Source organism: Anolis carolinensis, unplaced genomic scaffold (genome assembly GCF_035594765.1).
Source record: "Anolis carolinensis isolate JA03-04 unplaced genomic scaffold, rAnoCar3.1.pri scaffold_11, whole genome shotgun sequence".
In the NCBI taxonomy this organism is placed as follows: domain Eukaryota; kingdom Metazoa; phylum Chordata; class Lepidosauria; order Squamata; family Dactyloidae; genus Anolis; species Anolis carolinensis.
Window position 1 is genome coordinate 6,765,668 of NW_026943822.1, and position 16,767 is coordinate 6,782,434.

The window sequence follows — 16,767 nt, forward strand, 5'->3', positions numbered from 1 at the left end:
AAAATACTCTCTATATACAGTAGGTTCTACCTGCTTCTCCTGTGCTTGCCGAAAGAATCAAACTAGTAGCAGAGCACCCTTGTTTATATGAGTATACATGCTCCTGTCTTTACTTATTTTTACTATACTTTGTAATTTTTATCCTGTACAAGTATTTTTAGCCACTCATATGTATTCCCCGTAGGTCCACTTCGTCGATGATACTTATACATTGAATTTATTTACTTGAAGAACTTGCTACAGTGGAAAATTGGCTATTCTAGGTTTTCTGTACCTTTACAAACCACCACCTGAGGAAGACTACACAGTCAAAACTGGTCGTGGATGGTTATAAACTTTGGATTTGTTTAAATTTTGGATTCAAAAAGGATTTACAAACTTGGACATATCGGTTTGAATGTACAGTCTTCTATGTGGAACATGAACCTTGTAGGTCATTGGACTCACAAACCTGGAGTATAAGAGCTATGCTTTCTATGAACATGTGTATTTGTAACACATTGATTATATTGTTTTGGATTCTGCTTTAGGAATTCTCACCTTTCCTATATAAGGATGATTTTGGTTTAGAGACATGTATTTGGAATCATTTAGTATAATTTGAATCTCCACAATCCTTGTCTGCACATTAAATGTTCCATGACTGATTGTTGGTCTGACCCTGAGATGGAAAGAGGCATGAACCCCTTATCTAGAGAATGAGACACAGGGCAGGCACTTCTCTTTTACCAATATTGCCTTTGTCGTCTTCCCGAATCTGTATGTCTTTGCTGGCTGTCTCCACTTGCAGCAGGTCCCGAAACTCTTCCTTGTACACCTCCAGAGAAGAGACGCGGACCGTGTAGTCGAGCAAGTCATTTTCATCAATGAGCTTGAAGGTTTCCGCCATGGCTCGAGGGATGATGCCCTGTTCATCCTCATTGATGGCAGCTGGAAGGAAGGAAGGAAGGAAGGAAGGAAGGAAGGAAGGAAGGAAGGAAGGAAGGGAGGAAGAAAGGAAGGAAACCACCCATTACGATATTCAGGAAGACGCCGTTCCATCACTAAGAAGAAAGCTATGATATTAGAAAATTGTTTGTCTTTAACAGAACTGGCTCAAAAGCCAGCTTTGTTAAAGTTGCCACACTAATTTGCAATAGGTAAAGGTTTCCCCTGACGTTAAGTCCAGTCATGTCTGACTCTAGGGGTTGGTGCTCATCTCCATTTCTAAGCCAAAGAGCCGGCGCTGTCTGTAGACACCTCCAAGGTCATGTGGCCAGCATCACTGCATGGAGAACTGTTACCCTCCTGCCGGAGCGGTACCTATTGATCTACTCACATTGGCATGTTTTCGAACTGCTAGATTGGCAGAAGTTGGAGCTAACAGTGGGCGCTCACTCCGCTCCCGGGATTTGAACCTGGGACCTTTCGGTCTGCAAGTTCAGCAGCTCAGCACTTTAACACACTTCGCCACCTTTGTATTTAGAATACAAAGGTTAAAACATATACCATTGGATTTTAAGGAATTTTGCCATCGCTCTGATATCTACTGAGTAATTCAGAAATTAGTCACATCCTAGGCTTCCTGAACAGACTGTTGCAAAGGTTCCAGCTATCTTCTCGAGTCTCAAGGAGAGGCAGATAAGACATAAAATCATTATCATCATCTCAAGAAAGGAACGGAAACAATTGTTCCCTCCAAGACTGTACTGGAGCCTTGCAAAAGAAAGTAAACAAATGTTAGCATTTTACTAGTTTTTTCCCATATTCATCCATGTTGTTGACCTAGGGACCTGAAAGAAAATAAAGGACGGACCTTCTAAAGTATGCATTTCTCACCTAAAACAAAATACTTTATTACCAAAAGGCCCGGGCTGTGGCGCAGGCTGGTGAGCAGCCAGCCAGCTGCAGCCAGCTGCAACAAATCACTCTGACCAAGAGGTCATGAGTTCGAGGCCAGCTCGGAGCCTATGTTTGTCTTGTCTTTGTTCTATGTTAAAGGCATTGAATGTTTGCCTTATATGTGCAATGTGATCCACCCTGAGTCCCCTTCGGGGTGAGAAGGGCGGAATATAAATACTGTAAATAAATAAATAATAAATAAATATTAGCAATATGTTTATTTATACTCTACTTTTTCTCTCCACAAAGGAGACTCAAAACAGCTCAAAGCTTTTGGGAAGCCCAATGAATGGAATATTTTCTCAAGACATTTAAAATATTTTTCCAATCACTTCCTTTTCTTCCAATCCCTTTTCAGAATTAAAAGCAAATCTACACAAGTCTGAAAGTCCTTTTGCTGTTAACCAACTTGAGCATGAAACTCAGCACAGCAGGCTAAATCGCTGTGCTGCAATTCAATCCCAGGTCAGGGTGAGCACCCGCTGTTAGCACCAGCTCACCTGCCCACCTAGCAGGTCGAAAGCAGAAATGCGAGTAGATAAATAGGTACAGCTTCTAGCACAGAGGTAATAAAGGTGACCTTAAAGACATCAATTGGAGGAAAGCTGAAGTACTAAATTATAGAGAAACTAAAAAATGGGAAGCAAGAAATCCACTTTTAAAATCAATTTAATTTGTATGTAATTAAGAGTCTATTGGGTAGTTTGATGTGTCATTGTTACTAGGTATGTTTGTGCTTATGAATGCATAAATAATGTTGTTTTATTTGTGCTTTTCTCTGTTAAAAATAATTTAAATACTTGGAAAATGGAATTCAATATTCAACAGCATGGTATCCTCAGTACATTTCTTTCTATTCCTGTAAAATGTGTTCAGATGGATTTGTAGTCCTAATTTGTTTTATGGCAGAAACCCTGAAAACTTGGTTTACATATTCAAAAATAAACATTTCAAAATAGAAACATTTTGGCCCCAACCCAAAGCAGTTTACAATACAGTAGAGTCTCACTTATCCAACATAAACAGGCTAGCTGAACGTTGGATAAGCGAATATGTTGGATAATGAGGGATTAAGGAAAAGCCTAATTAGGTTATGATTTTACAAATTAGGCACCAAAACATCATATTTTACAACAGACAGACAGAAAAAGCAGTTCAATACACTGTAACATTATGTAGTAATTATTGTATTTACAAATTTAGCACCAAAACATCGCAATGTATTGAAAACATTGACTATAAAAACATTGACTACTAAAAGGCAGATTGCGTTGGATAATCCAGAATGTTGAATAAGTGAGACTCTACTGTATTTGCATGCTACCCGAGGCTGGATCTGCACTGCCATATACAGTAGTCTCACTTATCCAAGCTTCACTTATCCAAAGTTCTGTATTATCCAAGGCAGTCTGCCTTTTAGTAGTCAATGTTTTTGTAGTATATGTTGCAATGTTTTGGTGCTACATTCGTAAATACAATAATTACTACATAACATTACTGTGTATTGAACTGCTTTTTCTGTCAATTTCTTGTAAAACATGAAGTTTTAGTGCTTAATTTGTAAAATCATAATGTAATGTTATGTTTAATAGGCTTTTTTCTTAATCCCTCTTTATTATCCAAGATTTTTGCTTATCCACTGTTCTGCCGGCCCGTTTATCTTGGATAAGTGAGACTCTACTGTACTGCGGTTTCAGAATGTGAATTAGCTTAACTGAACTGATGAGTCTACACTGCAATATTATATGTTTGAGAATGAGGATTAGCTGCACTGAACTGTATTACAGTAGAGTCTCACTTATCCAAGCCTTGCTTATCCAAGTTTCTGGATTATCCAAGCCATTTTTGTAGTCAATGTTTTCAATATATCATGATATTTTGGTGCTAAATTCGTAAATACAGTAATTACAACATAACATTGCTGTGTATTGAACTACTTTTTCTGTCAAGTTTGTTGTATAACATGTTTTGGTGCTTAATTTGTAAAATCATAACCTAATTTGATGTTAATAGGCTTTTCCTTAATCCCTCCTTATTATCCAATATATTCGCTTATCCAAGCTTCTGCCGGCCCATTTAGCTTGGATAAGTGAGACTCTACTGTATATCAGTCTACACTGCCAATGAGTCCGAACCCGCATTGTCTGGCAGTGTAGATCCAGTCTTAATTTTCTATTAAGAGGATTACATTCACACTGGTTTTGGAAGGAATGATAATTCAGAGCATCGTATAAATACAAGAGGTTGCAGGAACTCACAGACGCTTGCTACTCCAATGGTGTAGGTCTTGCCAGAGCCCGTCTGCCCATAGGCAAAGACAGTGACGTTGAAGCCTTCAAAGAAGGCCTCCACCAGCGGTTGCACGCAAGTCTCATAGACAGACTCCTGGTCCGAGGATTCGGTGAAGACAGTGTCGAAATGGAAGTGGCGCTTCCGTCCCAGAGTCACCTCGCGGGTCTCGGGGTTCCCGCTCACGCAGGCCTGGTGTCCATGCAGTCGCTCCTTGGGGAGCAAAGGCCGGATGCGCACAGCCACCTTGACAGGCGTCTCCTCCGCAGGTGGGTGGGACTTGGCTTTCAGGCCCATGGCTTTGCAGGGAAGGAAGCCTCAGGGTTCTGGACAGGCATCAACCAAACAGAGGTGCCATTTCTCTACCCGCCGTGCTGCGGGAGAAAAAGGAAAAGGACAAAAGAGATTAGATAATATACACTCAATACCAACCTGCAAAGGAAACCACGAAGTGGTCCAAGCCATATTGTGACCAAGGGAATGCATGAAGAGGACCAAAGCCAGACTGTGAATAATAATAAGAATAAGAATATGTAAAGCAAAGTGAAGAACCTGCTTTGATTGAAGTCAAAAATCAAAAACTCCTCAAAGCACAGCAGACAAAAAAAAACAGTACAAGAAAACCGCACTACAAACTAGAGCTGACAGCTGGCACAACAAAACTTTGCATGGAAAGTTCCTTGACAAAACTGAAGGAAAAGATGATAAGGAGACGACCTGGCTATGGCTCACAAATAATAATAATAACAATAACTTTATTTTTATACCCCGCCCCATCTTCCCGAAGGGACTTGGGGCAGCTTACATGGGGCCTAGCCCGATAAAACAATCAAATATCAATGATACAACAATAAAACAATTATACCAATAAAACATCAATCATCAGTAAAACAATCGATAAAATCGCCATGAAGCATACAATATTAAAACAGGAGACTAATTCATAAAACCCAGTACAGAATGTGCCGGAATGGGGAATGGGACCCTGAAGAAGGAGACAGAAGGCCTGATCCTTGCAGCCCAGGAGCAAGCCATCAGACCTAATGCAATAAAGGCCAAGATTGAAAAATCAGCTGATGACCCAAAATGCAGACTGTGCAAGGAAACTAACGAAACCATTGATCATATCCTCAGCTGCTGTAAGAAAATCGCACAGACAGACTACAAACAGAGGCACAACTATGTGGCCCAAATGATTCATTGGAACTTATGCCTCAAGTACCACCTCCCAGCAGTAAAGAACTGGTGGGATCACAAATCTGCAAAAGTATTGGAAAATGAGCACGCAAAGATACTGTGGGACTTCCGAATCCAGACTGACAAAGTTCTGGAACACAACACACCAGACATCACAGTTGTGGAAAAGAAAAAGGTTTGGATCATTGATGTTGCCATCCAAGGTGACAGTCGCATTGACGAAAAACAACAGGAAAAACTCAGCCGCTATCAGGACCTCAAGATTGAACTTCAAAGACTCTGGCAGAAACCAGTGCAGGTGGTCCCGGTGGTGATGGGCACATTGGGTGCCGTGCCAAAAGATCTCAGCTGGCATTTGGAAACAACAAACATTGACAAAATTACGATCTGCCAACTGCAAAAGGCAACCTTACTGGGATCTGCGCACTTCATCCGAAAATACATCACACAGTCCTAGACACTTGGGAAGTGTTTGACTTGTGATTTTGTGATACGAAATCCAGCATGTCTATCTTGTTTGCTGTGTCATACAATAAAATAATAATAATAATAATAATAATAATAATAACAACTGCAAAAGGCCACCCTACTGGGATCTGCGCACATCATCCGAAAATACATCACACAGTCCTAGACACTTGGGAAGTGTTTGACTTGTGATTTTGTGATACGAAATCCAGCATATCTATCTTGTTTGCTGTGTCATAATATAATAATAATACAGTAGAGTCTCACTCATCTAACACTCGCTTATCCAACGTTCTGGATTATCCAATGCATTTTTGTAGTCAATGTTTTCAATACACTGTGATATTTTGGTGCTAAATTCATAAATACAGTAATTACTGCGTATTGAACTACTTTTTCTGTCAAATTTGATGTATAACATGATGTTTTGGTGCTTAATTTTTTAAATCATAACCTAATTTGATGTTTAATAGGCTTTTCCTTATTCCTCCTTATTATCCAACATATTCACTTATCCAACATTCTGCTGGCCTGTTTATGTTGGATAAGTGAAACTCTACTGTAATAATAATAATAACTTTATTTTTATTCCCCGCCTCTATCTCCCCAAAGGGGACTCAGGGCGGCCAAGCCCGAATAAAAACAATCTATCTATATCTATATATATAAAAGAGTGATGGCATCAGGGCAGCGCACAAAACAACAAAACTACAGGCCCCCCAACCTCGAAATTTGACAACACAACCCATCATCCACGGCTCTAGGTTGATACAACAAAAAGAAAAGAAAAATAAAGTCCTAATTAGAGGGAAAGGAATAATTGTTTTTATGCCAGTTAGAGGGCTAAGCTCCGCCCACTTGGTCTCCTAGCAACCTACTTTATTTATTTATTTATTTATTTATTTCGTGTCAAAAGCATTGGTACAGCAAATACATTTCAAATAATGGAAATAAAAAAAAAAAAGAAATCACAAGCAACTAAATAGTTTTGGACCAAAAGCAGGCAACAGCAACCGCATTGTCTGTAGCTTTAAACAACTCCTCCTCCGTACATGAGGCAGGACATTGTGGGCAAGCATACATGTGCTGAGTTGTTTGTTCAGCTCCACAGTCACACAAGGTGGAGGATTCCTCCAGGTAGTGCCACCTTGCCAAGTTGTCTTTTGATCTGCCCACTCCACTTCTGAGTCTGTTCAGGGACTTCCACGTTGCCCATTCCTGGTTTGCCCCTGGAGGAAGACCCTCTTGGGGGGCCATCCAGTTATTATTGCCAGGTTTAGCTGCCCAGAGAGACACCCTTGCTGTTGCTGGAGGAACATCAAGAGGAGTGGTGGTTCTCATGAAGCCCTTCCTTGATTTGAGTCTGGTGGGAGGAGGCTGATAGCCATGCAGTGGGTGGCTTTCACAATGTTCGACCTTTTTTCTCTCACCGTTAGCAGCAACTTCCCGTCGCACGTCAGGAGGGGCAATGCCAGCTAACTTGTAGAGTTTATCAACAGGTGTAGGTTTAAGGCATCCCGTGATGTTTCTGCATGTTTCATTCAGTGCTATGTCCACCTGCTTTGCATGGGCAGACTTGTGCCAAACAGGACAGGTGTACTCTGCAGTTGAGAAAGACAAGGCCAGGGCTGATGTTCTTATTACTTGTGGGTCTGCTCCCCATGCGCTGCCAGTCAGTTTCCGCAGGATGTTGTTGCGTGCAGCTACTTTGTGCTTGGTGTTCATGCCGTGTTTCCTATATGTTAGTGTTCGGTCTAAGGTGACACCAAGGTATTTAGGATGGAAACAGTGTTCGAGCTCTTGGCCTTCCCAAGTAACTTTCAGTTTCCTGTTGGCTTCGCGGTTACGTAGGTGGAAAGCACACACTTGTGTCTTGGCAGGGTTAGGCTTCAGGTGGTTCTCTTTGTAGTAGCTGGAGAGATCTTTCAAGGCATTGGTGAGTTGCTTTTCAACTGTTTCAAAATCTTTCGCTTGTGTTGTGAGGCCAAGGTCATCAGCATATATAAAGCTCTTTGTGAGTGGTGGTTGTGGCTGATCGTTCGTGAAGATATTAAACAAGGTTGGTGCAAGAACGCTGCCTTGGGGTAAACCATTCTTTTGCCTCCTCCATCTGCTTTTCTGGCCCTGAAACTCCACATAGAAGCTGCGGTTTTCTAAGAGGGTCTGGACAGTTTTTGTAAAGTCAAAGTCCCGGGTGATATGGTAGACTTTATGCAGCATTTTTCTATGTTGCACCGTGTCATAGGCTGCCGTAAGGTCCACAAAGACTGTTCCCATAATGCAGCCTTTCTCATAGCCTTCCTCGATATGTTCAGTCAGATGAAGAATTTGACCTGTACAGTTTTTCCCTGGTCTGAAACCTGCTTGTTGTGCAATAAGCTTGGGTTCGATAACAGGTCCTAGTCGATTTAATAGCATCCTCTCATAGACTTTATATAGATGACATAAGAGGGAGATTGGTCGGTAGTTCCTGGCATTGGAGGCATCTTTACCAGGTTTTAAGATGGCAATGATCTTAGTTTTCCTCCATGCTCTGGGAATCTGTTTGTGTGCCAGGCATTGATTGTAGAATTTCAAAAGCCAGTTTTCAGCTTTGGGCCCCAAGTGTTTGATTTGCTCCATCATCAGGTCATCTAGGCTCCATCATCAGGTCATCTTTGGCCCCCAAGTGTTTGATTTGCTCCATCATCAGGTCATCGCTTGATGGCTTCTCTGAGTTCTTTCAGGTTTAGAGGAGATGACAACCTGTGGGTTTCAAGTTCTGGCACCCTGTTCATTTTCATCTTTACTCTGCTGCGGTTGGTTTTCCCATTCTGAATTAGCTGGTGAGCTATCTGATCTGGTGTCACGTTCGTGTGTCCAGGGTTGACCAGAGGGTCACTATCCAGGCGTCTCAGCAATTGCCAGGCTTTTCGGCTACTCTTGGACATGTCCAGGTTCTCAAGCAGCTCTATCCAATGGTCTTTCTTAGCATTAGCTAAGGCTGTAGATAGTTTTTGGCCTGCTGCTATAGTCCCATCACTGTATGGGTTCTCTTGAAATAATCTGAGATATTCTTGTAGCTGATTTAGTGATTCTTCGTTTAGGCCTGGTAGGTAGCTTGTGCGACAGCCTCTAGGGATTGAGAGCCTTGAGGATCTTTTCACAGCTTCTACGAACAGGTCATAATTTTCTATAGAAGGTTCTATATCAGAAATAGCAGCTTCCAAGGTCTCTGTAAACTTTGTCCAGTTAGCTTTATTGAAGTTATATCTTCTGCGGAATGGGACACTTTTCGGTCTTACAGCTGCATATGCTACACAGCATATTGGTCTGTGTTGTGTGTTAGGTATTGGGTTTAATACCCTTTTGGTGCATTGGTGGCTTATGCTTTCCTTTACAAAAATCAGATCAGGGTTATAACCACGCTTCCATCGGCCGCTATTAAATGATGGTGGTAATTTACTGCCAGCAACCTACTCAGCCCAGGGGACAGGCACAGTTAGGCCTCAGGCCTCTTCCACACTGCCTATATTACCCATTTATAATCTTATATTATCTGCTTTGAACTGGATTTTCTTGAGTCCACACTGCCAGATAATTCATTTCAGTGTGCATTTTATACAGCTGTGTAGAATGGGCCTCATATAATCCAGTTCTAAGCAGATAAAATCTATATATAAAAAAGAGTGATGGCATCACGGCAACTCACAAAACAACAAAAGTACAGGCCCCCCAACCTCAAAATTTGACAACACAACCCATCATCCACGCCTCAAGGTTGATACAACAAAAAGAAAAGAAAAATAAAGTCCTAATTAGAGGGAGAGCAATAATTTTTTTATCCAATTGCTGCCAGTTTAGAGGGCTAATCTCTGCCCACTTGGTTGCCTAGCAACCAAGGGACAGCCAGGTTTCAGTTAGGGGACAGGGAGATTTAGGCCTCACTTAGACTTCTTCCAGAGATTATCTAATTTGCACTGGATTATATGGCAGTGTAGACTCAAGGCCCTTCAACACAGCTATATAACCCATTTATAATCTTATATTATCTGCTTTGCACTGGATTATCTTGACTCCACACTACCATATAATCCACTTCAGTGTGCATTTTATACAGCTGTGAAGAAGGAGCCTCATATAATCCAGTTCTGAGCAGAGAATATAAGATTATCAATATACAGTAGAGTCTCACTTATCCAACGTAAACAGGCCGGCAGGATAAGTGAATATGTTGGATAATAAGAAGGGATTCAGGAAAAGCCAATTAAACATCAAATTAGGTAATCGTTATACAAATTAATCACCAAAACATCATATTATACAACAAATTTGACAGAAAAAGTAGTTCCATGCGCAGTAATGCTATGTAGTATTTACAGTAGAGTCTCACTTATCCAACACTCGCTTATCCAACGTTCTGGATTATCCAACGCATTTTTGTAGTCAATGCTTTCAATATATCATGATATTTTGGTGCTAAATTCATAAATACAGTAATTACTATATAGCATTACTGTGTACTGAACTACTTTTTCTGACAAATTTGTTGTCTAACATGTTTTGGTGCTTAATTTGTAAAATCATAACTTAATTTGATGTTTAATAGGGTTATCCTTAATTCCTCATTATCCAACATATTCGCTTATCCAACGTTCTGCCGGCCCGTTTATGTTGGATAAGTGGGACTCTACTGTACTGTATTTACAAATTTACCACTAAAATATCACAATGAATTTAAAACACTGACTACAAAAACATTGATTATGAAAAGGCAGACTGCGTTGGATAATCCAGAACATTGTATAAACAAATGTTGGATAAGTGAGATTCTTCTTTAATATGAAATAATTACTGGGATAGAATAATGCAGAACAATATAATCTCTAAAACCAGGACAGTAAATAAACAGGGGAATTCCACACAGGAAACAATCAGGGCCAGCTAACACCTCCCAACAAAGTATTCCCATCATCAAAGTCTGGCAAATCCTGTTTTCTCAGGGCCACAGACAGTAGAAACACATAAAATATCGCAAACAACACCACTCTGAAAACAAGGGAATTCCAGACAGGAAACAATCAGGGCCAGCTAACACCTCCCAACAAAAAATTCACTCAGGGAGGAAACAGCCAGGCTTTAAAGCTGCAAGGCCATTACATCCTAATCATTTTTCCTAATTGCAGCATTCATACTTGCCTCCAACAAACAAACAAAACCAATCAGAAATATTGTATATTCACAACCTTTAGGAAATAATATCCCCTGATGGCACAGCGTGTTAAAGCGCTGAGCTGCTGAACTTCTGGACCGAAAGGCCACAGGTTTGAATTGGGGGAACGGAGAGAGACCCCACTGTTAGCCCCAGCTTCTGCCAACCCAGAAGTTCAAAAACATGCAAATGTGAGTGCATCAATAGGTACTGCTCCGGCGGGAAGGTAATGCCGCTCCATGCAGTCATCCCACATGACTTTGGAGGAGTCTACGGACAACGCCGGCTCTTCGGCTTAGAAATGGAGATGAGCACCAACCCCCAGAGTCAGACACGACTGGGCTTAATGTCTGGGGAAAACCTTTACCCTTGACCTTAACTACCACCAATTCCTCAATACTTTATTTCCCAGAACACCAGACTTCGCCACAGCAACGCGTGGCCGGGCACAGCTAGTAAGATTATAAATATACAGTGGAGTCTCACTTATCCAACATAAACAGGCCGGCAGAACGTTGGATAAGTGAATGTGTTGGATAATAAGCATTCACAACACATGGACAACGTATACTATACAATACTACACAGGGACATAGACCCCCTCTACCCTCACCATTTTCACAGTACACAAACAACCAAATGCATACTAAACATAAAGACAACCATACAACAGACATTCAATACCACCACTATCTCAACAATTTCTCACCAACACCACCAGATAATGCCACAGCAACGCAATATAGCAATATAAAACACAACAAGCCCGAATAAAAACAACAGCAATATAAAACACAACAATAGACAAGAGACATGCACAATTATAAAAATTTAAACATTAGCCAATAAAAACAAATGACAAGAACTAATAAAAACATGGATTAAAACGGAGAGGTTGTAAAAGCAGACTGGATAAGGTGCACCATATAAATATTGTAAACACGAGGTGACCGATAAAGTGCTGCAAATTCTTGGAGCGGGGGCGCGGGGCCCACTGCGCATGCCCAAAGGCTCCCTCCCTCCTCCAGGTGTGTCTCCGCCGGGCGTCTGCCTTTACCTCTCCTCTTCCTCTTCCTCTTCCTCTTCCTCTTCCTCCTCTTCTTCCTCCTCCGGCGCAGAAGTTGGGAAGGAACCCTCCGGCGGCTTCGGCAAAATGGCGTCGAGGAAACTCCTCTTCTCCCTCCTCCTCCCCCCACTTTCTCTCTCCTTTGGAAAAGGGGAACGCGGGAGGAGGGAGGAGGAGAAAAAGAAGAAGGAAAGAAGAGAAGAAAAGAGGAGGAGAATGAAAGTAGGAAAAGAAGGAAGTAGAAGGAGAGAACGATAAAGGGAGGACAAGAGGAAGGAAGGAGAAGCAAAAGAAGAAGAGGAAGAGAAGGTGAAAGAGAAGAAGGAGAGGCAACAGAGAAAAGAGAGATCGACCAACTGGGACCCAGTGGTCAGCCTGGCGCCTTCTCTTTGGAACTCTCTGCCGCGGAGTGTGCTGGAGGCTCCTTCTTTGGAGGCTTTGAAGCAGAGGCTGGATGGCCATCTGTCGGGGGTGCTTTGGATGCGATTTCCTGCTTCTTGGCAGAAAGGGGTTGGACTGGATGACCCATGAGGTCTCTTTCAACTCTATTATTTATTTATTTTGTTACATTTATATCCCACCCTTCTCACCCCGAAGGGGACTCAGAGCGGTTTACAAATTAAATTTACATCTATATATATAAAATGATAAAGTTGTTTGCGCAGTGACTATAACAACAAAACTAAACATCCCAGAAATACGAAATTTGGCAACACAATGCAAAAGGCTTGCCTCCAGGTTACAACAACACAACCACACCACAAAACCACAATCCAGACCCACAAAACTCACAACAACGCATCATGCAATAACAACACAACTAAACGCCCCAGAAATACAAAACTTGGCAACACAATGCAAAAGCCTTGCCTCCCAGTTGTAACAACACAACCACACCACAAAACCACACAGGACCCATAAAACTCACAACAACGCATTGTGACTATAACAACACAATTAAACGCCCCAGAAATACAAAACTTGGCAACACAACACAAAAGTCTTCCCTCCAGGTTGTAACAACACAACCACACCACAAAATCACAATCCGGACCCATAAAACTCACAACAACGCATCGTGACTATAACAACACAACTAAACGCCCCAGAAATACGAAACTTGACACACAACTAAACACCCCAGAAATATAAAACTTGACAACACAACGCAAAAGCCTTGCCTCCCGGTTGTAACAACACAACCACACCACAAAACCACAATCCGGACACACAAAACTCACAACAATGCATCGTGACTATAACAACACAACTAAACATCCCAGAAATACGAAACTTGGCACACAACTAAACGCCCCAGAAATACAAAACTTGACAACACAACACAAAAGCCTTGCCTCCCAGTTGTAACAACACAACTACACCACAAAACCACAATCTGGACCCACAAAACTCACAACAACGCATTGTGACTATAACACAACTAAACGCCCCAGAAATACAAAATTTGACAACACAACGCAAAAGCCTTGCCTCCCAGTTGTAAGAACACAACCACAACACAAAACCACAATCCGGACCCACAAAACTCACAACAACGCATCATGACTATAACAACACAACTAAACGCCCCAGAAACACAAAACTTGGCAAAACAATGCAAAAGCCTTGCCTCCCAGTTGTAGCAACACAACCACACCACAAAACCACAATCCGGACCCACAAAACTCACAACAACGCATTGTGACTATAACAAATACAAAATTTGACAACACAACTCATCCACCTCCCCAATCCCTACATTCAGACTTGGCCTCCAAAAAAACAATTACAATAATAACAATGACAACAACAACAACAGTAAGAATCAACACCATCACAGGCAAGAAACAGCCAGGCACTGAGGCTGAGAGGCCAGTCAGTGCTACACTGGGCCTCCAAAAAACAATACAGTAGCATCTAACTTATCCAACCTTCATGACCACAACAACAACAATAATAATAAACACCTACACAGGCAAAACAAAAAAAGGACTATTGTACCACAATAAAAATATAAACCGCACTCAGCAGAATCAGACATTACAATTAACAACAAACCAAAGACAACAGGGATCTCAAGCAATTATTAATCAACACAAAAATTGAAGAAGGTAACAGACTTCAAATACTACTACTAATGTGAGTATAAAGAAGGGTGGAGGTCACAGCATCAATACAACCTAATGTAGACTGACCAACACCACCAGACTCAGCCACAGCAACGCGTGGCTGGGCACAGCTAGTCTATATATATAAAAGGATAAAGTTGCGGGCGCAGTGACTATAACAACAAAACTAAACATCCCAGAAATACGAAATTTGGCAACACAATGCAAAAGGCTTGCCTCCAGGTTACAACAACACAACCACACCACAAAACCACAATCCAGACCCACAACACTCACAACAACGCATCATGGGATAACAACACAACTCAACGCCCCAGAAATACAAAACTTGGCAACACAATGCAAAAGCCTTGCCTCCCAGTTGTAACAACACAACCACACCACAAAACCACACAGGACCCACAAAACTCACAACAACGCATCGTGACTATAACAACACAACTAACGCCCCAGAAATACGAAACTTGGCAACACAACGCAAAAGCCTTCCCTCCAGGTTGTAACAACACAACCACACCACAAAACCACAATCTGGACCCATAAAACTCACAACAATGCATCGTGACTATAACAACACAACTAAACGTCCCAGAAATACGAAACTTGGCACACAACTAAACGCCCCAGAAATATAAAACTTGACAACACAACGCAAAAACCTTGCCTCCCGGTTGTAACAACACAACCACACCACAAAACCACACCGGACCCACAAAACTCACAACAACGCATCATGACTATAACAACACAACTAACGCCCCAGAAATACGAAACTTGGCAACACAACACAAAAGCATTCCCTCCCGATTGTAACAACACAACCACACCACAAAACCACAATCCGGACCCACAAAACTCACAACAATGCATCGTGACTATAACAACACAACTAAACGCCCCAGAAATACAAAACTTGGCACACAACTAAACGACCCAGAAATACAAAACTTCGCAACACAACACAAAAGCCTTGCCTCTCAGTTGTAACAACACAACCACACCACAAAACCACAATCCAGACCCACAAAACTCACAACAACGCATTGTGACTATAACAAATACAACATTTGACAACACAACTCATCCACCTCCCCAATCCCTACATTCACACTTGGCCTCCAAAAAAACAATTACAATAATAACAATGACAACAACAACAACAGTAAGAATCAACACCATCACAGGCAAGAAACAGCCAGGCACTGAGGCTGAGAGGCCAGTCAGTGCTAAACTGGGCCTCCAAAAAACAATACAGTAGCATCTAACATCCAACCTTCATAATCACTACAACAACAATAATAATAAACACCTACACAGGCAAAACAAAAAAAAAAAGACTATTGTACCACAATAAAAATATAAACCGCACTCAGCAGAATCAGACATTACAATTAACAACAAACCAAAGACAACAGGGATCTCAAGCAATTATCAATCAACACAAAAATTGAAGAAGGTAACAGACTTCAAATACTACTACTAATGTGAGTATAAAGAAGGGTGGAGGTCACAGCATCAATACAACCTAATGTAGACTGACCAACACCACCAGACTAAGCCACAGCAATGCGTGGCCGGGCACAGCTAGTACAATAATATATTATTAACATAGCACAATACTGGCAATAAATTACTATATTGTACTACAGTAGAGTCTCGCTTATCCAACATAAACAGGCCGGCAGAACGTTGGATAAGCGAATATGTTGGATAATAAGGAGAGATTAAGGAGAAGCCTATTAAACACCAAATTAGGTTATGATTTTACAAATTAAGCACCAAAACATCATGTTAAACAACAAATTTGGCAGAAAAAGTAGTTCAATATGCAGTATTGCTATGAAGTAATTAGTATATTTATGAATTTAGCACCAAAATATCACGATATATTGAAAACATTGACTCCAAAAATGTGTTGGATAATCCAGAACATTGGATAAGCGAGTGTTGGATAAGTGAGACTCTACTGTAATTACTATATTGTACAATATAATTACTATATTGTACATGCAAATGTGAGTAGATCAATAGGTACCGCTCCAAAGGGAAGGTAACGCTGCTCCATGCAGTCATGCCAATGGCCACATGACTTTGGAGGTGTCTATGGACAATGCCTGCTCTTCGGCTTAGAAATGGAGATGAGCACCAACCCCCAGAGTCGGTCACGACTGGACTTAACGTCAGGGGAAACCTTTACCTTTACCTTACTATATCAATATATTGTAATATTATTAGTAATATTGCATGTAAAATATAATATATAATAATAATTATTATATTGTATTATTAGTATTATCATTATTCTATGACCCCCTCCCCCCCTTCTCGGCCTCAGAGCCAAGTCCCCCCCCCCCCCCCCAGCCTCCCAGGGGAGAGGTCATTTTCTCTCCCAAAATGGGAGCAGCCCTTATCGTGGGAATGAACTCCTCCTCTACATTCTCATGTTACAAAATGTATGATTTAAATTGTTTTTCTTGTGTTTCAATTTTTTTTAGTTAGTTATGACAGTGTATTTGTCTCAAATATTTGTGTTTGCCATTTCTTGT

The 16,767-nt window shown here is 41.2% G+C and overlaps 1 protein-coding gene across 2 annotated transcripts in view; it reads right to left on the reverse strand.

The window, feature by feature from the left end:
• Window positions 1–12,243, reverse strand: part of kif7 (kinesin family member 7) — a 41,332-nt gene extending 29,089 nt beyond the window's left edge. The window contains exons 1-3 of one of the 2 annotated variants that reach the window (XM_062962929.1): window positions 12,084–12,243; window positions 4,140–4,544; window positions 730–930 (exon numbers count right to left, since the gene is read on the reverse strand). In XM_062962929.1, the coding sequence (XP_062818999.1) occupies window positions 730–930; window positions 4,140–4,467 (529 nt within the window). In that variant the 5' untranslated portion in view covers window positions 4,468–4,544; window positions 12,084–12,243. The remainder of the gene's footprint in view (window positions 1–729; window positions 931–4,139; window positions 4,545–12,083) is intronic. The other variant, XM_062962928.1, reaches the window with a different exon arrangement.
• Between the last annotated feature and the right edge of the window lie 4,524 nt (window positions 12,244–16,767).